The sequence below is a fragment of the Odocoileus virginianus genome, chromosome 10 (assembly GCF_023699985.2).
Source record: "Odocoileus virginianus isolate 20LAN1187 ecotype Illinois chromosome 10, Ovbor_1.2, whole genome shotgun sequence".
Lineage (NCBI taxonomy): Eukaryota > Metazoa > Chordata > Mammalia > Artiodactyla > Cervidae > Odocoileus > Odocoileus virginianus.
Window position 1 is genome coordinate 48,102,006 of NC_069683.1, and position 23,739 is coordinate 48,125,744.

Here is a 23,739-nt window from a genome sequence, read left to right on the forward strand (position 1 = left end):
AGACTTCCTGCAACCAGGACCAAAGCGACTAGGGCAAATCAGACTCTGGCAGCCAGGCCTGAGAAAAAAATTTATGTATATATTTTTTTTCTTTTTGAATTTCAACCCCCCCAAATATTCCAGCAAAAAAAAAAAATCAAGGGAGGTTGGGCTGGGTCTCCTTCTATGAGCATCTGCTTCCAAGGAGGACAGTGGACTTGCTCACGCCCAGGCTACTGCCAGCCCACGTCTCCCCTGCTCAGCCCAGGATGGGGACATGGCAGAGCTGGTGGGGGAGCTGGGAGGCAGGCCGGGGGAGCAGTGCTTTGGGGTCAGGAGTTGGGCTGAGGCTGAGGGGTGGGGGCGAGCTGCCCAAGTGCAGTCACCTTTGCTCAGTGACAGAGCCTCGAAGCTTGGCCGGGGCTGAAGGAACTACACAGCTGTGTGTGAGGCAGGCGAGGCAGGATGCTGTGGCCAGCGAGCTGGGCAAAGGCGGGGCTGGGCACCAGCCCTCGCCCTCTTAACTGATGATCTGCCGGGGCCGCCCGTAGCCCGTCATGCCAGCCTGCGAGGCCCCTCTGTTGCTGCCCATCTGTAGGCCAATGACATGCTTGCCCTCTTGCAGCTGGCTCTCCGTGAATTCCCTCTTGTGCTCCTGGGCTTTCCTGGGAGAGGAGGAACCAGGACAAAGGCTTGCCGGGACTGTGTGTTTTCCACCTGCCTTTGGTTTCCTCTGTTACTTCCTAGCCCGATGCCATCCCCTCCTGCGTTTCACTGCTCTCATTTCCTTATTGTAGCTGCCCCGCAGCACAGGCTGGAAAGACTGGCTCAGATAGGAGGGTAGAAAGGGAGGAGCCAAGATGTACCATGGACCCACTTCCCCCCACCCTAGACCTTCAACTGTGTCCCTTTCCTGGCTTTCTGCTTCCTGTAATCGCTGCACTAACTGGCTAGCCCACCTCCTGTAGAGACCCAAGCTTAGGGCGCAGGGAACCCCTGGTGGTCACATACTTCATGAACCAGTTGGGATCTCCACGGTAGTGTCCATCATTCTTGGTCACTGCCAAGCTGCCCAGGGCCATCAAGGTCCTCTGCACCGCTGCCAGGTCTTTGCCTGTGAGTAGGAGGAGGGGAGGGGGGACAGCCTTTAGGACTGTGTAAACAGAACCCAAGGCAGAGCCAGCCTGTGCCCCCCAGAGAGATGGCCAACCGGGGGCAAAGGTGGTCCTGAAATCGAAGGAGGCACAGAGATCCCACCGTGGGTGTGGGATTCTCCTGGTGTGTGCCACTCCTGCTGTGCAGACCCGTCATCATGGCAGGCTTGATCATCCCTCATCCCTGCCTCCGCCCACTGTCCACCTGCCTCGTCCACCCCTCTTCTCTCTCTACCTTCAAAGAGGTCAACGGTCTGGAACATGTCAGTCTTGGTGACGCCATAATCCTCAGCGGCCTTCAGGAACTGAGCCACCTGCTCCATCTGCTTGAAGACCATGGAGGGCGGGTTCTCGGGCACCTTCACTGGCTTGGAGCCATCAGGATACAGGCTGTTGACCAGCTTGCTCAGAATCTGCCAGGCGAAGAAGGCAGCTGGGCACTCAGCTGGGGGTGGGGGTGGGGGTGGGGGGCCCTGCCCCCTGACGCCGGCACAGTGGCACGACCCTGGCCCCGGTGTCACTCACCACGCCGTTCTTCAGCCAGACCTGGAAGCCCAGGCGCCCGCGGTCGGGGCGCCCCACGTCGGGGCCGCACTGCACAACGATCCACTCCACCAGCCGCTCCTCCAGCTCCTCGTCGTACTTCTTCTCGATCTTCGATTGCACTTCCCGGCTCATGCCATAGGAAGGACCCTTATTGGCCATGCTGGCGGGGAGCTGAAGCAACACTGGCAGAAGAGGGAGGGGGTCAGGGAGTCAGAGAACAGCTCCGCCATCACCAGTGCCTGGCAGGTCTTGTCGTCCAGCTCTGAGGGTCGGGGGAGTGGGGAGGCCACCCTAGCTCTTTCTCTGCCTCCCCTTGCTTCCTGGTTTTGTCTCCACGGCACTCACCTGGGCTAGCTCATCCCCTCAGTCCAGGAAACCTCTCTGAACTTGGAGACTAGATCTTTGGCACTCTAGAGCAGGAGTTAGAAAACTATTTTGGTAAATAACCAGATAGTCATTTGACTGACAGTCATATTTTAGGCTTTGCAGACCATAAAGTCCTGCCATTGTAGCATCGAAGCAGCTTTGGGCAGTATGTAAACAAGTGAGCATAGGTGGGTTCAAATAAAACTTTATTTACACAAACAGATGACAGGCTGCATTTATGGGTTTGACAATCCCTGGTCTAGAGCACCCTTTCTTTGCTAAGATTGGTGACAGAGGCACTGGAGAGGTCTTTTGGAAGAGACCACGTTGACCCTCAAAATGAAGCCAGCAGATGTCTTTGTCCAGTGAGGTGTGAGGTGGTTTGGTGCCTCTGCCTGAAGCTATGGGGGTCCCTCCAACTCTCAGTTCTCCCAGAAGCAGGAACCCCAAAACTCCAGCTCTTTGCCAGCTCAGCTCAGCCTCCAGCCGACAGCTACAGAGGCTGAAGCTTCCCCACCCCTGGTAAGGGCTAGGAAGCCAGCAAAGCCCAGGAGCTTTTGGCCAAGAAGTTGCATTTCCCCAGGGGAGCCAGATGCATCGGGGCCACCAGCTGGTACCCCCACCACCCTGCCTGGTGACCTCAGGCTCTCACCACTGTGGGAGCTTACGTAACCACGAAGCCAGAGTTCTCCGGGGACGTGAGCCCAGCATCTGCCAAGCAGAGCAGGAAAGCCCTCCCCAACCTGTGACCCTAGGGCCTGGGACTGGCCCCACTCAGGAGCGCCCACAAGTGGCAGGGAGCAGGCCAAGCAGGGAGGCTGCTGGGCAGGCTTGGGTGTGGCCGGTCAGGAGACACCTGAGCTGGTGTCAGGTACCACGTGGCGCTAGAACTCACCAGAAGAGTCCTTTGAAAGAGGAATCAAATGAGGCCAGCCCATCCCCTGGCCTCCGAGAGGTCAGAGGTTGGGAGGAAGAGAAAGGTCTGAGGATGGAGGCGTCAGTACCGTGTGCTCCCAACTCCCTCTCCTGTCAGAGCTGAGCCCTTCTTCCTCCCCACTCCCATGGGAGGCAGTGGACATCACTTCACAAGGGCCCAGGTAAGTTGCCAAAACCCACTTGCCCGGCCCTTCCTTCTCCATGGCTGACGGCTTTCCTGAGCTCTCATGCCCTGTCTGTGCAGGGAGGATAATGTATCTACCCCAGAGAACTGGGAACTTTCCAGGAGGCCCTGTCTGTGACAACCCAACACATGGCCTGTCCCTCAGCGGAGCTCCTCAAAATGTTAGTCTTTACGACCCAACACATGGCCTGTCCCTCAGCGGAGCTCCTCAAAATGTTAGTCTTTTGCCCCCAGAGCCGTTCTCCTGGTAGTGACCCAAGAAAGCCAGCCCCTGACCAAGTGGTAAAAACAGAATTTCTCCTGCTCCAGCCTCCACCCCTCTTCATAATCATATTCCCTGAGGGGAATGCAAAGTTTGAGAGAAGAAAACAAGAGAAAAACTCCTCTAACTTCCAGCCACTTGGCCCCTCACTTCTCCCTGAGTCTGCTTCCTTATTTGTAAAGCGCAGGCTGGACCACCTCTGAGGATGTGGTTCTCAGAGCATCCCAGCCAGCGATGCCAAAGAACACAAAGGCCAAGCCCCTCCCTTCCCCACCCCGCTGTGTCTCATCCCTGCTTCCCAAGGACTCCTGGGCGAAGAACTAGGGTCAAGACACACCCGCAGCTGGGGCCAGGGGATTTAAGCCCATATCCTTCATCCAGGCCTCCCACCCTCCCTCCTCCTCTCAGCTTTCCCCGCACCATCCCAGGCAGACAGGAGGCACCCCCACGGTCCAGGCCCCACCTCCCACCTCCCAAGTCCTGTCTTTCCCTCCCCTCTTCCCCCCCTTTCTGCCCCTCCCCACCCCCCAGACTTCACACTGGGCCCATGAGGCACAGGGGCCAAGCAGAGTGCATCTCCAACCCCCAGCTTCCAGACTCTGGAGATTCGGGACAGTCAAGGTGGCAAGGTCACAGGGACAAGAACACAAACTTGCAGTCCCAAGATCTAGAGACAACATGCATGATTTTGATCAGAACCAGGAAGGGGGATGAGAGACACCCCACCCCCACCCTCCTCCCTCCTGGTGGAGAGTCTGAAAGTGGAGGGTTCCAAGAAGAATCCTGCCGGGCCTCAGACAAAAGCCTCTCCAGGCCCACCTTGGAGCTGCTGGGGAGGGGAGGGGTGAGGAGAGAGAGCGGCCCACCCAGGGTCTTTCTAAGCAAAGGCTCCTAGGACAGGATGAACAGGGAGCCTGGGGCTCGGCCTCGACCCCCCACCCCGGCCCTGTGGCTCCATCAGCCTACCCTCCCCGGAGAAAAAAAAGAAGCCCAGCTGCCAAGAGGCGGGGCAGCTCCTCCCAGCCGGAACCCGGAAAACCAGGGTTCTCTGCAGGACAGCTGTGCCCCTCAGTCTTCAGAAAAAACAAAACACAGTACCCAGGACAAGCCCAGGAGCGGTGGCTTGACTAAATTCTGGGGTCAGGGGAGACCTGTCCTACCCACCTACCCTTTGAAAAACCACTAAAGGAAACAAACGCCAGACCTCAGGGGAAGGCCCTGCCTGGCCCTGTCTGCACCACCCAGGCCATCACGCCAAGGCTCTCGGCAGGCCACCTCACCCTCTGCTGGTGGGTGACCTCCCCCCCAGGGCATGGAGGCAGCTGCGTGCCTGGAGAGGCGGGTCTCTTACTGTCCCCGCATCCTGCCACCCGGCCAGTTCCAGAAGACAAGAGCTTTGTGGTCCTTCCCACTTCCTCCGTGGCTACCCAGGGCCTCTCCTAGGCTGCTCAGGACCTGGGGACCCAACAGAGGGACACTGCGCTCCAGCCCTGGCGTACCACACACCCCTCACCTCCTCCAACATCGTCCTGACCTGGCTGGATAGCAGACAAGCCTTGGGTCTAAACCGACTCCACCTTTGAGCCCATCACACCACACATAAGATGACTATGGCTGAAAATGGGGTGCCTCCCTGACCCCAGTTTCCCAGGTTTCCACCATCAATCCTTCTGCACCAGCCAAGTCTCCCCGGGCATCTCAACTGGGTTCAAGGCTGCCCAGGCTAAGAGGTATGGGACTCTGGTGACCCCCTCCCACCCAGCAAGCCAGGACCACCTCTACAGCTGGAGGTGGGGAGTGCACACTCAAGAGGGTGGGCTTCCCAGCCTGGGAGCCTGAGAGTCCTGCCTGCGATACACCCACCGCGACCGCCAACTGCCGAGCCCCAGCTCAACTCCCCTCCAGTCCCGGGACAAATGCACTTACAGGGGTTCCTCGGGGCTCTCGGGAAGGCGTGAGCTCTGTCTGGACTTGGACAGACAGGATGGGGCGCTGGCTGGGTGAGGGGTTTAAAGGGCTGCCACGGCGGTGATGTCAGCCTCCCCCCCGCTGACTCGCCCCGGCCCCCTCCTGGCCAGAGGAAACCGGCTCCTTCCCCACCCCCGGCTCCCCCAGTGACTCCACACAGGCTCCATATTTGGGGAAAGACACCAAGTTGGAGCAGTCTACCGGGGGCTGCCCGAGACATTCTCTGCGTGCTTTGGGGATGGAGCCGGCGGGGGCGGGGCCGCGCTGCCGGCGGGGAACCGCCGGGAAAAGCCTTTTATGGACAGGACCACGAAGGCTTTCCCTGCCGTCTGGACTTAGGGTTGCTCCTCTGACACTGTTCCCTGCCTCCGGGTTTGCGGGGAGGGGGAAATTCAAGAGAGGCTGTCCAGTGAAAGAGGTTGGGGGACCCCTCCCTGAGGCTTGTGGGGGACTAACCAGCCACTCTCTCCTCCTGGGGCTTTCAGCTCTAGCGGGAGACAGGAGCTCACCTTTCCCGAGGACCAGGCTACGTGCCAGGCATTTTGCAAACGCGCTCATTTGATACTCACAGCTGCATCATGACAGCATAATTACTCTCCCATTTTACAAATGAGGAGACAAAGGTTCGGAGGGCGTCTTACCCAAGGCCACGTGGTGAGTCTTGAAAGGCAGAGCCTGGACATCCCTGCCGACCCCCCAGCCATGCGGGAGCCAGAGAGGCTGGCAGACCCACCTTTCCAGCTGCACCTGCTCAGGTTGAGTTCGCAGTTGGGGTGGGTCTTAAATCACACGCTTTAGCTGGGGGGTGGGACTGGAGGGCTCAGCAACAGCTCAGTCCCAACCAGAGGGTCTGCAGGGCCTGAGGCACCAACATTGGGGTTGGAGGCTCAAAGACTTCTATCATCCCTCCCGCCTTTTTCTTTTTTTTTTTTTTTAATGTATTTGTTTATGTATTTATTTATGGCCAAGTGCTGCTCGGCATGTGGCATCTTAATTGCATGTGGCACGTTAATTCCCCAACAGGGATCGAACTTGCACCCCCGGCAGTGGAAGATCAGAGTCTTAACCACTGGACCACCAGGGAAGCGCCCCCACCCCCTACTCCTTTTCAAATAGCCTCTACCTCCTCTGGAAAACAGATGACCCCATCACCCAAGGAAGGAGATCCGCTCCAATCTCGCTTCAGCGAAGGATAGGGAGTGAAGAAAGGTAAGGGGCACCCGGTGGGGGCTCTGGGCTGCCTGCTGTGGCACCATTCCATCCTTGGGCGGCCTGGCAGGGAGGAGCTAATACTCCATCACACACTGCACACCCACCACCCGGCACCACCAGAAAAGGCCTTTCCTCACAACCAACTTCGGACGTGAGCCTAGCAGTGCAGAAGTACAGTGCCCCCCAGTGGCCTCTGCGGGGAAGAGCAGGGAGAGGAGCTAGGGAGCAGCTAAAGAGGAGCAACTCTAGACTTTCAGGCGTGTCCTTAATTCACCAGCTTCCTCATCGAAAGCCCGCCCCACCCCGCCCCGCTCCTCATCTTGTCCTCCTTAGGCTGCCGAAATTTAAATAGCCTTCCAGGGTCATCTCGAAGGTTCCTCCTCTTGGAGCTTGCGCGGTGCCCACTCCCCAACCATCCGCTCCATCTCATGTTCCCTAAGCACCACCTGTCCATTCAAGTCAGGTGGGGGAGCATTGCCCTGTGCCTGCAGCCTGCTGAGCCAGGAGGGGCTCAGATAAGAAGTGAAGCTGGCCTGACTGGTGCCTGCGAACCAGGTGGGCAGAGGCTACCCCCATTTGCCAGGTGAGATGGCATAGCTACGGCTTTCTCCCTACAAGATCCTCTCCACACTCATGGCGCCTGGCATAGAGCAGGCCTCTGGTAAAGGCTGACTGAACTGATGCCATTGCTCAAAGGAGAGAAAAAACATGAAGCTGTCAAGGGACTGCTATTCCCAACAGGACTGGGGCTTGGAAGAGAAGGGCACACCAGACCTGGGAAATGGAGGAGCCTGGCCCCAGCCCTCGTTCTCAACATTTCCATCCAGAAAGAGGGAGCAGAGACAGGCCCAAGGACTGCATCTGGTTGTTTCTTTAATTGAATGCAAACTCATTCATAGAAAACAGAAATGCAACCATAGCATGGAAACAGACATTCAACGGAGCTCTGAAAAAAGATCCAGACCCTCCGCCTCTCCCCAGCCCAAGGGAGAGCTATGAAAACAAGTTGAGGAGAATAAAACACATTCCCATCCCCAAGGCAGAGGCCTGACCTGATCTCCCCAACCTTGGCATCTGGAACAGACCAGGCAGGGCGAAAGAGCAGCCAGGGGAACCAGTTAGGGCAACTCAGTGTAAACTCAAGGTTTCATACGTGTGCATGTGTATGTGTAACACAGAACTTGGCTGAAGACTGGACGGAAACTTAGAAGCCAGCCCTGTGTCCCAGAGTGAGGTTGGACCAGGGACACAGAGGGGAAGGGCATGTCCCTTCCCTGAGCCCCTAAGATAGGCACTGGGGCTCCTGTGGCCGTGGAGGAGCTGTGCTCTCTGTAATGCCCCTCCTTCGCCTCTGGACATTCTCGGGCAGTGTCAAATGGCACTGAAAGGCCCACAAATGGGGCTTGGCAGGACTAAGGGCCTAGAAAGAGAAAGAAAGGAAAGGAGTGAGTTGCTTTTTCCTTCCAATCCTGGTTGCCAACATCAGTCACTGGGTGCCATCGTCAGTCTGGGGGCTGACGGCATATGAAAGACCTCCGAATTCAGCTCTTCAATCACAGGCGGTTCCCACGCTGCGGGCTTTGTCCCTCATTGCTAAAGAACCAGCCCTGAGCGCAGGTCAGAGAGAGGCGGCAGCGCTGCCCAGGATCTCTTGCAGGCCTTAGCACCAAAAGCCCAGCACCAGCCAGCCAGCCCCCAGATTCGACAGCCGCATCCATCCTGGCTGACCAGAGAGGGCAGTGATGGCAGGCAGGCGCAGACCCAGGAGAAGTGGAGTGAACTCTGGTGCAGGACAGAGAATCGGGCCCCAGACCGGGGGCCCTGGAGTGGAAGCTCGGGCAAGAAGGGTAGGCTTTGGGTCCAGGCCAGGAGGGAAGGGGAAGGACGGCCAGACGCAAGCTGTGAAATGGGCAGGCAACGCTTCCCTCCTTCCTCCTGCAGAACAACAATCGGAGAGCTGATGGACAGGGACCCGTGGAAGGCCCCAACACTGAGAATAAAGCAGCAGTTTGGCCAACATTTGGGGCTGAAGGGGCACAGGCCTCATCCCTGGCAGAGGGCAGGAGCGAGGCTCAAGGTCACCCTGTGACTGTCCCAGGCCAAGCCTGGGCTGGACCTCGCTGTCCCACCGCCTCTGGCACTGGGCGGCAGGGCTGGGACTCAGGCCCCTGGCACTATGGAACCTCCGGGCGGTGAGGCAGAGGAGCTCAGGGCTCCATGAGAGAAGCAAGGGGCCCAGCTCCCCTAGAAGACATAGATCTTGTCCCGTTGCACGGTGTCCAGGTCGTCATCCAGCGTCAGCAACACCTGGGGGGGTGGACGCGGAGTCATGGAGGGGATGGGAGGCCACCTCTGCCCCTTCTCCAGTCCCCCCACCTACCAGGAACGACCCAAACATGGCGATGGAGGAGAGAAAGTGCCAGATGTCATGGTCGTCAAAGAAGTCGAGGAGGATGCAGTCCCGGTTGTGCTCCCGCGACTCTGCGGGGGTTTTCTGGAGAGGAACAGGGAGAGCTGTTTGCTGACACCACCAGGGCGAGGCCGAGCCAGACCTGCGCCCATCCGCTGGAGGGCACCTCTGATGCCAGCCCCAGCCTCAGGCCAGAAAGCACCCTCTTCGGGCTCACCCCTAGCGTTATCTCCCACATCTAAGAATTGGCCTTCAGATGCCAACTTCTCCCTAAGGGCACTGGTCCTGATTCCCTTGCAAAGGCTCCTAACTGGTTCCCTGCCTTAGACCTCGCCCCCTGCACCAATCAGTCCTCCAGGGCTTCTTCCAGCTCACTTTTTCTCCAAAACACTCCAGTGAGGTCAGACAAACCTGCCCGAGGACCACAGTAGCCATCACCTGCACCTCATGGTCCTCCATGCTCTCCCCAATCTCTCTCCAGCCAACACTGGCTGGACTGTGTCTGAGGGCGGTCTGTGCCACACACTGAAGCTGCAGATGACCAAGAAAGACCTGGTCTGTCCTCAAGGAGCTCACCATCTCCACGCGCTCCCAAGCGAATGCATCATTGACCCCAAAGCTGTCTCCGTCTCATTACTCAAGTCATAGTGCCTCTGGGCCACAGAGTCTATAAGGCCAAGAGCAAGGTCCACCTCCTCTAAGAAGTTTTCCTGGACCTCCTCACTCACAGAAGACTTTCTGTTCTCTGCCTCCTGCACATCCCCTCACTTGTCCTGTTACCCTTCATCTTGTGCATCATATTGCAGAGAAAAGCCAGGAACTGACAGTCTCTCTGTCCCTGGAACTACATTTTAAGTGTTTCAAAGGGGACTTCCCTGGCGGTCTAGTAGTTAGGACTCTGCACACTCATTGCCTAGAACCTGGGTTCAATCCCTGGTCAGGGAACTAAAATCCCACAAGCTGTGCCATGCAGCCAAAAAAAATAAAATTGCTTCAAAGGCAGAGACCCTGCCAGATTTAGTTCTGATCACAGCAGGTGCCCTATGAGCAGAGGGAAGAACCTGACATCTTGGCTTCAAACCCCAGCGGTGCCACTATTGGCTGTGTGACCCTGGGCAGGTCACTTGTCTGTCTGAGACCCGGCTGCTGCATCAGTAAAATGGGGATACCTCCACACCGGCATGGTCAATGTCAGGAGGATTAAACGTGAAACTGGCTGTGAAAGGGCACGGGTGATGCTCATAAACAGGTTTGAAAAGAGACCTGTTTGTGGGCTCATGATGAGACTGTAGCAGAAGGACTACTCACCTGCCAGGTGCTGAGTCCCTGGAAGAAGAAAAAGAGGGCGAAGCCCCAGACCACCGAAGTACAGACGATGCAGAGCAGGGGGATGAGCTTGATCCTCTCCCCGCTCCGGAGCTGGGGGAACACGGGGGAGACCGGCCTGAGGCCCCGCCCCACTGGGGGAGCAGGGGGGAGACCAGCCTGAGGCCCAGCCCCACTGGGGAGCAGGGGGAAGAACAGCCTGAGGCCCCGCCCCACTGGGGGAGCAGGGGGAAGAACAGCCTGAGGCCCCACCCCACTGGGGGAGCAGGGGGGGACACCGGCCTGAGGCCCCGCCCCACTTCCTGCCTGCCCTTCAAGCCGCTTCCCAGGCATTCAGGATGGACCCTTTAGGAAGCCTTCTCAGATCCATCCCATCACCCCAGAGCCTCACCTCACCTGTCCCCATACTGGCAGCCAGGTGTCCTCACCCTGAGGTCCACCCTGGAGGGGTCTCTGTGTGCCCTGTGCTGCTGGGGGGGCGGTACGCTGGGGGGCTCCTCTCACAATGGATGACATAAAGGCCCTGGGGAAGACCCTGGCTCTCCGAGGCCCAAGCCCGCCGCAGTCTCAGCGAGCCCCACCTCCTCAACCTTTTCTGTGCGGAACGGGACTCTTGCCAGCTGTGTCCTGAAGTGCTACCAGTTTCGTGGGACTGAGACTACAGAAGGGGCTCAGGAAACAGTCTGAGGATGTGGCGGGCATCCAGGGAGTACGTGGAAGGGACTAGCCTCTCCCCTCCTCAAAACTCAGTGGATGGAGAGGGACAGATGGAGACGGACAGAAAGATTCCCCTCCCTCCCGGTGCTCCCCCAGGCAGGCTGTGTCCGTTTCCCTCCATTCCAAGCAGAGCGCTGGCCTGGCTGGCCAAGGCGGCTCAGCCCTGCCGGCTCACCTTCATGATAATGTAGAAGGCAAAGTAAAGAAGCAGGTTGCAGATGCCAATGGCCAACAAGTAGGAGGCGAAATCATTGGGACGCATGATGAGCCCATAGGCTGCCCTGGCAGGAGGGAGGACCAGCTGGTGAAGCAGGGGACGGCCAAGAGCAAGGAAGGGGCTTCCCCCCCAACCCTCCGCCCTTTCCCTGTGTTTAATGAGGATGTGGGGCAGGGTTCAGAGGCCCACAGAAGATTCTAGAACCCCAGGGGCCAACACCTGTCTCCTGGGCCCCCATTTCTCGTGCCCATATTTGTCCACGGCTCCCAAAGGAGCCAGCGGCTGGAAGTCCACAGCTGCCCACCCAGCCTGGGGACACAGATGATGGCTGGACTCACAGCGACCAGTTGATGATGTTGCCCATGACCAGCAGCACCATGCGGTCCTGGAGGGAAGCAGAGACACAGGGACTGAGAGATGGAGGAGAAGGGGAGGGAGGCCTGGGTCAGCGGGTCCCCTCCCCTCCCCACCCCGGGGCTCTCAGCTTCGCTCCGCCCACCCCCAACCCCCAGTGGAGGAAGGAGTGCAGACAGAGGAGGAGGGGCCCGGGAGCTGGGCAGGTACCACGTAGAGAGGCCCACTGCACTGCCGGATGCAGTCCGTGTAGAGCACGTGGAGGATGCGACGGCAGATCCCTGAGTCTGCGAGAAGGGAAGGTGCTCAAAGGCCCAGGCACCCATTTGTCCTGGACCCTGCTCTGCGCCAGCCGAGAGGGCCCAGGGCCTTCAGGGGCACAGCTGTGCCAAGGCCTCATGAATTCCATGCCCAGTGATTCTTCCGGGGTCTCCGTGAGAGGGCAGAGCCCCAAAGTCTCCTATGAGGCCAGGTCCCCGAGGCCCCAACCCCGGCAGGCCCTGGGCAAGCCCTCACCCAGCTTCCAGCGGCCCATGTAATAGAGCTGTGTGCTGAGCAGCAGGGTGGCAGTGATATGGATGATCGAGAAGATGATCCAGAATGCTGTGTTCCCCTTGCCGAAGACCTGTGGGGGCCCCCGAGGGCAGGGGTGAGGCGGCGCCGGGGAAAGCACCCTCCCTCCGCCCCGGCCTGCCCTCCTTCTGGAGAAGCTGTGCCTGTGCTAGGCTGGGAGGGCCTGGGAGGGAGCAGGGGTCTCTCCAGCAGGGGCGGCGGGTGGGGGTGTGTGCACACGCGTGCACCTGTCCTCTGGGTGAGCAGAGTGGGCCAGGGCCTCACCACGCCCAGCACGGAGAAGAAGATGACGATGGCCAAGCAGGCGTAGGCGCTGTAGGCACTGGCGTTGATGTCTGGGTGCCGCTTCTGGTAGAGCTTCAGCATGCAGAGCCCCGCGATCATGTACATGAACGACGTGTCTAGGCAGAGGGATGGATGAGGCCGTGAGCCGTGGAAACCTCCACTGAGCCCCGGAGTGGAACCCCAGCCCCCACACCTGTCATGGCCACAGAGCAAGCTGGTGGCAGCCTGGCACTTGAACTCTGGCTCCTTAATTGTCCCTGCCACGCCATGCTGCTGGCCCTCTGGCTGTCACCCACAGTCTGACTTCCCCTGATGACAAGGACAACTCAGTCCAAGCACCCTGAGATTAGGGACTGTGTCTCAGTTATCTTTTTCTCCACAGAAAAGACTTGACAGATGCATGAAACAGCACTCAGATGCCTATTTTCTACAAGCTAAGCTGCAAGGAGATCAAACCAGTCAATCCCAAAGGAAATCAACCCTGAATATTCTCTGGAAGGACTGATGCTGAAGCCAAAGTGCTAATACTTTGGCCACCTGATACGAAGAACCAACTCATTGGAAAAGATCCTGATGCTAGGAAAGATTGAAGGCAGGAGGAGAAGGGGGTGACAGAGGATGAGATGGTTGGATGGCATCACCAACTCAATGGACATGAGTTTTGAGCAAACTCCAGGAAACAGTGATGGACAGGGAAGCCTGGCGTGCTGCAGTCCATGGGGTTGCAGAGCAGACAAGATTTAGTAAGCAACAACAAGGTGTAGGTTCACACAAGTCCTCCAGCCCTGGAATCTCCCACACAGCTGCATCTTGGGGATCTCAATCCTTGCAGGTAAGTAGCGAGGGCAAAGTCAGGCAGGTCCCTGTTCTAGGTTCAGCCAGCGAAGAGGGAGCCCCCACTCACCAAACTGGAAATTGGTGTAGTTGGGGCAGACGTGATAGCAAGCGCTAAGCAGTCCCTCCATCATCAGGGCTGTGCCCATGGCGTAGAAGAGGCCAAAGTGTTTGGGGATCCCACATTCCTGTTGGGGAGAGAGAAGCAAAGGGAGAGAGAAGGTAAGGCAGTGAGGTGGGAAAGAAGGAAGGAAGGGGCCCTGAAGAGAGAGATCACGAGAGAGGAGTAGAAAGGGTTAGAGTGATTTAGGAAGGGCTGGGCTTTGATGGGCAGGGCAGGGCTGGGCAGGGCCACGCCTGCTGGCAAGGGTCTGGAGTGAGGCCGGGGCAGGCTGCTCACCAGAGCACAGAGGTCGTTGCGCAGCAGGGCCCGGTTGTGGTTGATCTCCCGTTGCAAGATGATAAGCAGGAAGAGCAGCCCCAGCAGGATGTACCCCAGGTTGCTGAGGATGTTGTTGAAGGCGCTGGAAAGGGTGACATGGGGCGCACTGTCTCGACCTCAGGCCCGGAGCCCCCTTCCCCACCCGAGAGTTGGGCATTCCCAGAGCCCCTGCCCCTTGCACCGGTTCACTGAGAGACGGGAAAAGGGGGCCTCGCAAGACGGTTCCCACCTGAGGTTGCCCAGCGGGTGGGCACAGAGGAAGTTGTAGTAGCAGATGTCCTGGTTCCCTGTGACATTCACCACCTGCAGTGAGTGAGAACAGGGGGATGGGGAGCTGCTAACTCACCTGACTCAGCCCACAGCCTGTGCCACCACCCATCCCATTCTCCAAATGATGGGGGCTGCCACCTCGGCCAGCACACGCGTGCACACGACACCAGCAAGCCCCACTTCCAGCACAGTCACTGCCCTCCTCAGTAGGTGTGGCTGAAAACTCGCGAGGCATGACCATGACTGAGGTTCTTGCCCCACGGCACAGAGAAGAGGGAAGGGAAACTAAGACTGACTTTCTTACCACTTCCGTTTCATAAAATCCCTACAAACTGGGGGAGGTGCCATCAGAGCTAGCATGCTACCCCCCATTTGTCAGATGAACCGACTGAGGCTCAGGGAGGTTGAGGGACTTGCTCAAGGCCACCCAGCTGGAAAGGCAGAGCTGGGACTGGAACCCTAGGACCTGGGCTTGCTCCAGAGCCTCAGGCTGGGAGGCTCTGCCTGGGCAACGCCCCAGAGTCTGTGGCAGCTGCTCAGAGGCACTTAGCATGGGCCTCGCCCGCTCACCGTCTGGTAGGTGATCACCAGCTGCACCACGGGAAGTGCATAGAAGACGGCAATGGTGGCGATGTTCCTGGGGAGTGGGAGGGTGCTGGTGAGCTGGCAGCACCCAGAAAGAGAGCCCGAGACCCCACCACCCTGTCCCACCCCACCCGCTCACCAGAAGTAGATCTGGTACTTCTTCCGCAGGACACGTTTGTCCTTGCGCGCCAGGTCAGCCACGTAGAGGTATTGCTATGTGGCGAGAAGCTGGAGTGAGCCCCCTGCCCCACCGCCCTGGAAGGCCTCTTGTCCCGGTAAAGGAGGACAGGGGGGCCTCCCTCCCACTGGCCAGAGTTTTGGCGGGCAGAGTTTCGGATGGTCCAGAGGCCTGGGAGCCGAGTCAGTTTCCCCGGAAGCTATGCTGCCCTAACAGAGCTCTCTCCATTTGCTTTCCTAACATGCCACGGGCAGGGGCAGGGGTGGTGGGGGGCGCATATGTGGGGCCGGACATAGAATCTCGCTTCCTTGTTAACCAGGGCCAACCCTCCTGGGCTCACACCTTGGTGCGAATGACATTCTTGTCTGAATCGATGTCGGCCAGAGTGTCATAGTCATCTTCCTCCACGGAGCTCATGGAGTCCAGTCGTGGTCGAGTGCCCACGGGGTCTGGGGAAGAAAGTTGGAAAGGGTTACCAGGTGGGCACTGAACCCAAGGTCTGGGGCAATTGTCACAATTTCTAGGTAGTGGGAGGAGGCAAACTGTGGGCTCAGAGTGGGGGTGGAGGTGGTCTCAGGCCTGGGGAGGAGGCATCAGGTGCTCCCGAGTCCTGGAGGGGAGCCAGGATGGGCTCTGCAAACAGTCCACCCACCAGGGACCGCTTGAGCCTTGCCCCTCACTGGGCTAGGGCTTCCAGGCCAGGACACTGAGCAGACCTCAGGCCCCAGACACGAGCAGCAGGACTTAATCAGCAGAAGTCATGCTGATTAGAAGATGCCCAGCCGTGTGGGTTCTGAGAAGACACTGCCATGGCCCCCGCTGGGAAAAGACCCAGTGGGCCCTGGGGTGCAGGCAAGGGTGACAGGCTGCCTCTAAGAAGAGCACCAGCTACTTCATCCTGTTCTTTTCTCACGTCATCAGAAGTTTCCTCCCACAACCTTGCTGACCAAAGCCCCCATGACATAACACCCTTGCCCACAAGCCCCAGCAGGCCAGCAAGAGAGGCGCTGGAAACCACAACAGCTGACCGACATCTGGCCTGGGCATAGCGGGGGTGCCAGCCCACCAGCGTCAGGGGCCAGTGCCTGCCTATTTCAAAAGACACACGAACTAGCAATTATCGGCATTAGACAGGCAAGCCATGCACAAAGCATCTTTCTGGTCCTCGAGCCTCCTGGCTCCAGTCAACCGCCCTGGCAGGAGCTGATTGGCAGAGCAGCGCCCACCCTCCCCACATCTACCCATGGCAATGCACAGCTGCCGCATCTCGCCAAAGGGGAGGCGTCGCTTGAACTGGTTGTGCCCTTCAAAGGAAAGGGAGAGTTATCGGGGAAGCAGGGCCAAGGAGGAAGGGACGAGGGAGGAGGAGGGAGGGAGACAGCAAGCCCTTCCCTGGTTCCAGCAGCTGGCAGAAGAGGCAACAGCAGCTAGCACCAGCCCGGCATCACACGGCCCTCCCCGGCTTGGCCCACTCACCCTGGTAATTGTAGGATAGGTCCCCGGGGCCCGCACTGTCAACCAGACCGTCAGTGGAGCCGGTGGAGCCAGAACCGTTCTCTGCGGGGGAATCATAAGTGGTGAGGCCGGTAGCAGAGACCTCAGGGCAGGTGGCCCTGGACCTGACGCCAGGGGGCGCTGAGGAGGCCACTGGGGTGGAGACCAGCGAGCTTGGGCGCTGACACCTACCAAAGGAGCCGTAGTTGTAGCCGTCATAGGGGGAGCCGCCAGGAAAGGAGTCGGCCAGGACCCGGGGATGACCTGCAGGGAGAAGTCAGGGACCCTTAGCCTTGGAAGCAGAGAGAGGCTGAAAGCCAAGAAGAGGGCAGGAGGACTCCAGAGAAGAGAGATGCCGAGGACCAGGGTGGCAACAAAGAACAAGCCGCTATCATTCCAGTAAACACAGCGCACTCCCACCACTGCCACCACCTGCCCCAGTGGAAACATTCGCCCCCTCTGTCCTCCCTAGAGAGACTGCAACGTCAAGGAACTGACCATCTAAGTTACCAGCAGCAAGGACAGACCCGCATCACCGGCCTGGGTCCCACACAGACCCCCCCGAGAAACTTCCCTTTCCCGCCCACTCTGGATGCCAGCTCCTCTGACCACAGCGCCTGGAGCTTACCAAGAAGAGAAGCTGAGAGAGAAGGTCCCAAGCAGGAGGGAGGATAGAGAGAGTGGGATAGAAGAAAGGGAAAGAGAACAAAAGGTTAGTAATCCCAGACATGGTGAGCTGCATTATCTGAAGCGGCAGACCAGGTACATAGACCCAGGCACTGAGTGAATCAAGTGATGGCCTTTAAAACGGGCGTGTTAGAGACCAACAGGCACTCTGTCCCAGCCCCATTTCCACCTGCACTGTTACTCCCTGTCTGAACATCCCAAAACCCCTGCCTCCTCCAGCCCCCACGGGAACCATCCAGCGCTATCCCCTCCACACCACAAAGCAGACAGCCCTCCCCACCCAGACCCTCTGTAGGTACCGCTTTCTGGGCAGGCTCGGTCCCCGGCCACCAGAAGGCTCTTCTTCCTTTGCCTGCAGGGACAGAATCCAGAGGCAAACCAGAGGGCAGGAGGAGGCGCTGTCCTCTGCTGGGCCGGCCCGCCTTCCACCCACTCCAACCCACAGCCCTGGCCTCCCTCCACAACCCCAGGGGTCCTCCCAGGCTGGGAAGCAACGTGGGGTCTCCCTGCTGGGGAAGAAGGTTGAGGAGGAGGAGTTGGTCTCTAGAGGAGAGGCCCAGGGACCTGAGACCCTCACAGGGACCCGCCTTCCTCTGCCCCATGGAGGGAGCTTACCCAGGGGGCTCAGATCTGGCCAGGCCATGTCCCCGACATCCCCTGCCTGACCCACCCCAGAGCAGGGGAGGATCCAGCAGTTCCACTTTACCTCCAGTTTTCCCAACAGGCCAGGAGCACAGTAAGCAGGTAGAAGGAGAGAAATATGCCCAGGCAGAAGAGCATACCGCCAACGTAGGCCTCCGCTGTGGGGAAGGGAGCAGGCAGGAAAACAGACCAACGCTTTCCAAGCCTGCCCTTCCGGCACACGGGGCCCAGCTTCATCTCTCCCACATCTCCCCGCAGTGGAACGGCCCAGCCGGTGCAGACGATACACCAGACATGGCTCCTGTCTGCTCATGCACCTCCCTCTGCTAGAACTTTCTCTTCTCGCTCTTTCTCCTTAATCTTTAAAGCACAGCTGAGGCACTGCATCCCCTAGGAGACCTTCTCCGCCCAGACCTCCCACAGAGACCGTCCTGGGATCCTCACAGCCCTTGGCAACCTACAGGGCAGCAGGCTCTAGGCAGGGGCGCCCTAAAGACCACAGGTGGAGCACCAGCAGTGGGCAGACAGAAGGGGCTTGAGACCAACGTGCTGAGTAAGGACTCTGTATCGGAGAGGCAGCTTCTTTCCCCTTCCGTCACAATCTTTTATGTTTATCTTATACGTTCCACTTTACAAAGGGCTCTATTCAGTCACTCAGTAAATATTTATTGAGCCTGACTAAAGGACCGGGAAGTTTCCTACCAATTTTGTATGACCGACCAATTTTGCTGAACCGACTTAGTGAGACTAACAGAGGCTAACAGATTCTAGTACTCCTGTTACAGAGATGGGGAAACTGAGGCTCAGTGAGATTACCCTGCCTATAAAGGCAGACACAGATCTAGAACTCAGTCCTGCAATCTCTTCACTCATGGATGCTCTGAAGTGCATTACACTGGCACTCACTGCGCTCCCATCATGAAGTCTGCCAAGAACACTCCTTCCTACCCTGTCAGCCTGCTCGGGTAGGTCCTCCTCACCCATCCCATTCAGAAAACACTCCCTACCCCAGGCCTGAAAGAGGAGCCAGAGCCCAGGCCATCCCCACTCAGCCACCCACACTCACACGTGACTGCTCTCGAGACCAGCACGGACAGGGTTTTCTGGCGGTGCCCTTGATCGACCGGTTCATCTGGAAGTAAAATGGCAAAATGGCAAACAAGCGTCTGCCTGGAGCTTGGGTAGAGTTGGTGGGATCAGGCCTGGACGAGTCTAGGGCCAAAAACCTATATCCCATCAGATCCACCAGCCATGCAGGCTCTAATGCTTCCCAGGAAGAGCCCAAGCCCTCTCCACCCCCAGCCAGGCCCAGGGCACAAAATGTACCTTCTATAAAGGGGTAGAAAGGCAGGGAGCCCCCACAGGCCTGGTCTTCAGTTTTCACCACCACCACCACGTAAAAGCTGTTGCTGGGGAAGTCCTTACGCTGCAGGATGATGACGGTGATGATGGTGACAATGGTGACGACGATGGTGGTATGATGACGACTGTTGTCATCACATCACAATCACCATTTGTCATCACCATCCCCACCCTCTTCTGAACAGACGCTATGCTAAACACTTGGCATATATATTATTTTACTTAATCCTCACAAGTAGGTACTATCATCATCCCTGTTGGACTTTTACCTTGGAGTCACACTGCCTTTAAGTGATACAGCCAGGATCATCTGACTTCAGAGCCCAAACCCTGCACCTACACTATTGCCAGGTGAGCAAATGTGGGTATGCCCACCATCGTGGAAGCCATGGGGGCCCTATTACAGTTTGAGCATCAGTCAGGAGAAAAAGTGGAGGGATCACGGTGCCTCCATCAGCGGCATGACTGGATGTCATGAGGTGAACATATGCCTCTCCCTCCCTGGCTCCAGCACAGGTTTTAGCCTTTGCCAAGAGCAGCCCTCATCACCAGCTAGTTGCGGGGAACGGGGCAGACATGGTAGCCAAAAAGGGTACTCTGCTCTTTCCTGTCCCCAAAGGCAACCGGCATTGAGATTCAATGCTTGCAAATACCAGGGGACCCAAAGTCTTGGGGACTGGCTCACCAAGTCTCAGTTCTGTGGCAGGTTAGGAATGGGCAGGGGCAAAGCAGCAAGGTTGAGGAAGGCTAATCACCTGGCCACATCCTCCAAGGGGCCACGTGCATTTCCTACCTGCACGGTGATGGCCGCCTTCTTGGTCATCGTCTGATACATGCCGATGAAGGCTACGTTGTTGTCCAGGTCATACACAGGACACTGCGGGGGAGGAAGGCAGAGACGGATGGACAGGGTCCTGGGCCCCGTCCCCTCTCTTCAGCAGCCCGGCCAATGGCGGGGCGTGAAAGGGCCACTCACTCACCAGCACATCCTGGATGGAGATCACTGAGCAGGGGAAGGCCGTGTTGGAGGCCACCTTGACAATGACCGAGTCCACTCCTTCTGGGAACTCATACTTGAAGTACTGAGGGCACAGGTGGGGCGGGGAAAGCCCCATCCTGTGAGGATGCTTTCTCTGCCCCTCTAGAAGGGAAGGGTGTGAATCCTCCCGGGGTCGGGCAGTGGAGACTCTCTGGAGAGAGAAGCCCTGACCACAAGTGGCAGCCCCATTTCCCACACACTGCTCCGCTCAACCTCAGCTGGGCGTGCAGGACAGTGCCCAAGAGGCCAGTAGGAGAGATGGCCGCCCAACCCTATGTCTCTGCGCTCCCCAGGCCATCTGTTCTCCACCACCTTGGGGCCAGGGCTCCCGTCTCTGTAGAGTTCTCCATGGAGAGTACAGCCAACCTGAAACTCCTGGCAAAGACTGCTGGCCGCCCCCACCCCCCGAGTTTAAGCCTCCCCATTTCTCCCCTTGAGAGGCAGTAGACGGGGAGGTCTTACCTGGGGCTGCGCTGCTGTGGTGTTGAAGCTGAACGGCTCCCCGGTCCTGTGGGGCAGAGAAGAGCCCCCCAATACCATCACTCCCAGAGCCTGGGAAGGAGGACAGTCCCACACGCCCCCTTCCTCTCCCCTGCAGACCTGAGCACGAAGTCATCCATTCGGCTGACGCGGAGCTGGTACGTGGTGTTAACTGGTGACAGGGTGGACACATCCACATAGAAGAACTGGACCTCGGACTCATTCTTGGTCGGGGGCTGACACAGCGTTCGCTCCACCTTTTGGTAGAGGTACTTGCGCTGGAACCTGTGGCCCGAGGCAGAGTCAGGACGTGACTGCGGCCCTGCCGCTCCAGGGGAGCAGCGCCCTCGATTCCTCCACCCTGGTCCCACTGCCTCCCTACCCCACCCCCGCTCCCGGTCGGCTGGCTTGGCCCTCTTGCTGTTGACCAGCCTCCTGTCTTAGGGGATTGGGAGGAGAAACAGAGGGGTGCTGGGGTGGTCAGAGGCCCTGGACAAGGGTCCGGGGGAGGTTCTGATCAAGGCCTGGCCTGAGAGACCCACCCCCACCCCCCACCCCGTGCCCAGGTCCTACTCACATCCCTCGGAGGATCAGGGGCACCTGGAAGGACACCACCGCCTCCTTCTGGCGGACCACAAACAGCAAAGGAGCGCCCTTCTGCTTGTTCAGGACATTCACGGACACTCTCACACCTTCTGTCTACAGGAGGACATGGAAATGCCCCTTGGTCAAGCCCATGGTGGCTCTAATTCTGTCACGGAGAACATATGGCTCCAGAGACCATGAGCTCTGCCCTCGCTTCCGCAGACCACTCTGCTTTCCCATCCAGGTTGGGCTGGGGAGATACCTAATGGCACCCCACTCCAGTATTCTTACCTGGAGAATCCCATGGACAGAGGAGCCTGGTGCACTACAGTCCACAAGGTCGCAAAGAGTTGGACACGACTGAGCAACTAACACACACACACACACACACACACACACACACACACACTGCTTCTGCCAGAGCAGCCCCCAGGGTCCAGGAGGGACTTAGAAGAGAAGACAGGAATCACAATGGAGATCTGGGGTATCCCCCAGGAGACCCCACTTCTGTAAAAGTTCACAGCATGCACATGCACCTGCACACACATGCGTGTACACACAGATGTGCATTTGGAGGGACACAGGAGAGCAAGAGTACTCTGCAGCCTCCTCCCTTGTGAGTCAGGAAAACTGCTAGTCCACAACTCATCTGGTGGCCAGAAGCCACACATAGGGAGGTGGGGAAACAGGACTTGTTGAAAGCCAAGAAGGCCAACTTCTATCCTCAGCTCCGACCAAGGGTTGGGGCTGTGGAAAAGTCACTTCACATCTCTGAGCCTCACCTTACCCCCTCTATAAAATGAAGACATTGCCACTCCTGGCACTATGAAGGAAAGGATATAGGACACTCAGAGCTTAAAGAAAAAGAATAAAATTAAATGAATCTTGGGAATGCTTGTTATTGGGTTGCTGAAACCCAAATTCAGGGCAGCACTCCCCTGAAGGGTAGAGGACACAGCCCTCAGGGTAACCCCACATATGGGTAACCTCACATATGGGGGAAAACAGAGACAAGATTCCAAGCTGGATGAGATCAAACTTCAGAGAACCAAGCACTGAAGGCAGATCCTGGCCTGCCATCGAAACCTAATATCTCCCTATTCTGGAAAAAAAACCAGATTCCCATTCTGAACTCCACTACTTCTTGGTAAATTCAGTCCTGGTGAGAGCTGAGTCGGAGACCATCAGCCAGGCTGGGGCAAGAGTTCTCCCAATTTCAACCCCACCATGGGTCTGAACTTCCCAGACCCAGCTATGCCCCGTGCTCAGCTCACAGGTGGGGAGGAAATGAAAGAGAAAGCAGAGTGGGGAAGTTTCTCCACGGTAGGCAAACTCCCTCTCCCCTCCCACCCACCCTGGGGTTGGCTGTATCCCCACCACCTTCAACTTTCAAGGCCATCTGGCTTTCCAAGGGAAGATGAAGGCTGGGAAGGTCCAGCAGTTACAGCAGCCTGGAAAGTCCTGCATTCATTTCCCCCGGGAGCCTCAGCCATAAGCAACCCCCAATCCCTGGGCAGAGCATTTCAGCTTGGGCCACTCTCATCCTCCTGGGGTTTTCTGGGCCAAGCCCAGTAGCATATCTGCTTCCTTGCTCCCAGACCCACAACGTCAAGATTCTGGGTGTTGGGTAGGGAGCAAGGCCAGTCCTGTTTAGACTACAGCTGATGGAAAGGAAGTGATCAAAAAGAGAAGGGGGGAATGAGGCAACTTCAGAGACCCGTCAAGGGGTAGCTTCAGAACAAACATCTCCAGCACAGGAGGAAACTACTGGCAAAGGGTCCAGTGTGGTTCTGGAAAACCCAGGGGGGCAGCTGTTCTTGGGAACTGACAGAGCCTGGTCGGCTGGCTCGCCCCACTCGCCACCAGCCCGGAGCCCAGCCCCTTCCCTCACCCGGTTGCGGGTCACGGTATGGTTGAAGGTGTAGATGTTGACCAGCTCGCTGTTGACCTCATCCACGTAGGTGCGCTCAAACTCCGCGTCTTTCTGCGAGACGTTCTTAGGCCCCAGAACTCCCAGATGGCTCTCGACCGAGGCCACCAAGAGAGCCAAGAAGGGCAAGCCCAGGGCGAACATGGCCCCGGCAGGGTGGCAGTGGCGGCGGCAGCGGCGGCGGCGGCGGCAAGCGACAGGACACCTCCAGGGCGGGTTGGGGCTTGGGCCGCAGCTTCCAGCATCTCACCAGGACCAGAACTTTAACCCCGGCCTGAGATTAGGAAGCGTCCCCTCCCTGGAGCCGCAGAAGCGCTCTCAGGGACCAGGGAGGGGACGGGGCGGCCGGGGGCGGGAGGGCCGGGGGAAGGGTGACGGGCCTCAGGAAGGGGCCCCAGTTCGCCAGGGGCCGAGCACGGCCGGGAGACTTGGTGGGAGCCCGCCGGGGATGTGACAGCCGGGAGGCGGCTGGTTGCTGGGAGCCTGGAGACGCCGCAGGGGAAAGGGGGAAGCGAGGGAGGGAGGGGGAGCCGGTGGCCTGGCCGGCTGCGAAGGGGCGGAGAGTCTGAGGGTGAGGGGCGTGATAGGAGGTAGCGACCCGACGCCGCGCGGCGCCGCCAGTTCTCCCGGGCACCGGCCCTTTAAGGGCGGGCAGACGCGGCGGCTTGGGCGGGCAGACGCGGCGGCTTCGGCGCTCAGAACTCCGGGGAGTGAGCGACGCC

General features: G+C 58.4%; 2 protein-coding genes across 4 annotated transcripts; both read right to left on the bottom strand.

Moving 5' to 3' along the window:
- Window positions 1-59: 59 nt before the first annotated feature.
- TAGLN (transgelin) lies at window positions 60-5,461 on the bottom strand. 2 transcript variants are annotated; one of them, XM_020886737.2, is made up of 5 exons: window positions 5,354-5,461; window positions 1,659-1,861; window positions 1,369-1,546; window positions 991-1,093; window positions 60-644 (listed from the first exon to the last, which is right to left on the bottom strand). In XM_020886737.2, exons 2-5 carry the CDS (start codon window positions 1,836-1,838, stop codon window positions 500-502), a joined length of 606 nt encoding a protein of 201 aa, XP_020742396.1. In that variant the 5' UTR covers window positions 1,839-1,861; window positions 5,354-5,461; the 3' UTR covers window positions 60-499. The 2 variants fall into 2 exon arrangements, with proteins under 2 accessions (XP_020742396.1, XP_070329643.1); XM_070473542.1 differs by having other exon boundaries at window positions 1,659-1,850; window positions 5,354-5,436.
- A 2,002-nt stretch (window positions 5,462-7,463) lies between these two features.
- On the bottom strand, window positions 7,464-23,739 carry SIDT2 (SID1 transmembrane family member 2). Of its 2 annotated transcripts, XM_020886740.2 has the most exons (26): window positions 22,979-23,737; window positions 21,080-21,201; window positions 20,623-20,787; window positions 20,485-20,530; window positions 19,964-20,065; window positions 19,777-19,860; window positions 18,948-19,047; window positions 18,688-18,753; window positions 17,686-17,779; window positions 17,279-17,331; window positions 16,485-16,556; window positions 16,275-16,355; window positions 15,141-15,247; window positions 14,760-14,833; window positions 14,606-14,672; window positions 13,995-14,068; window positions 13,724-13,847; window positions 13,394-13,511; window positions 12,469-12,605; window positions 12,148-12,256; window positions 11,842-11,918; window positions 11,616-11,662; window positions 11,236-11,341; window positions 10,326-10,436; window positions 8,988-9,101; window positions 7,464-8,914 (listed from the first exon to the last, which is right to left on the bottom strand). In XM_020886740.2, the coding sequence occupies exons 1-26, from the start codon at window positions 23,159-23,161 to the stop codon at window positions 8,852-8,854; spliced, it is 2,496 nt and encodes an 831-aa protein (XP_020742399.2). In that variant the 5' UTR covers window positions 23,162-23,737; the 3' UTR covers window positions 7,464-8,851. The 2 variants fall into 2 exon arrangements, 1 of the variants encoding a protein (XP_020742399.2); XR_011490009.1 differs by lacking the exons at window positions 7,464-8,914; window positions 8,988-9,101 and having other exon boundaries at window positions 12,432-12,605; window positions 22,979-23,739.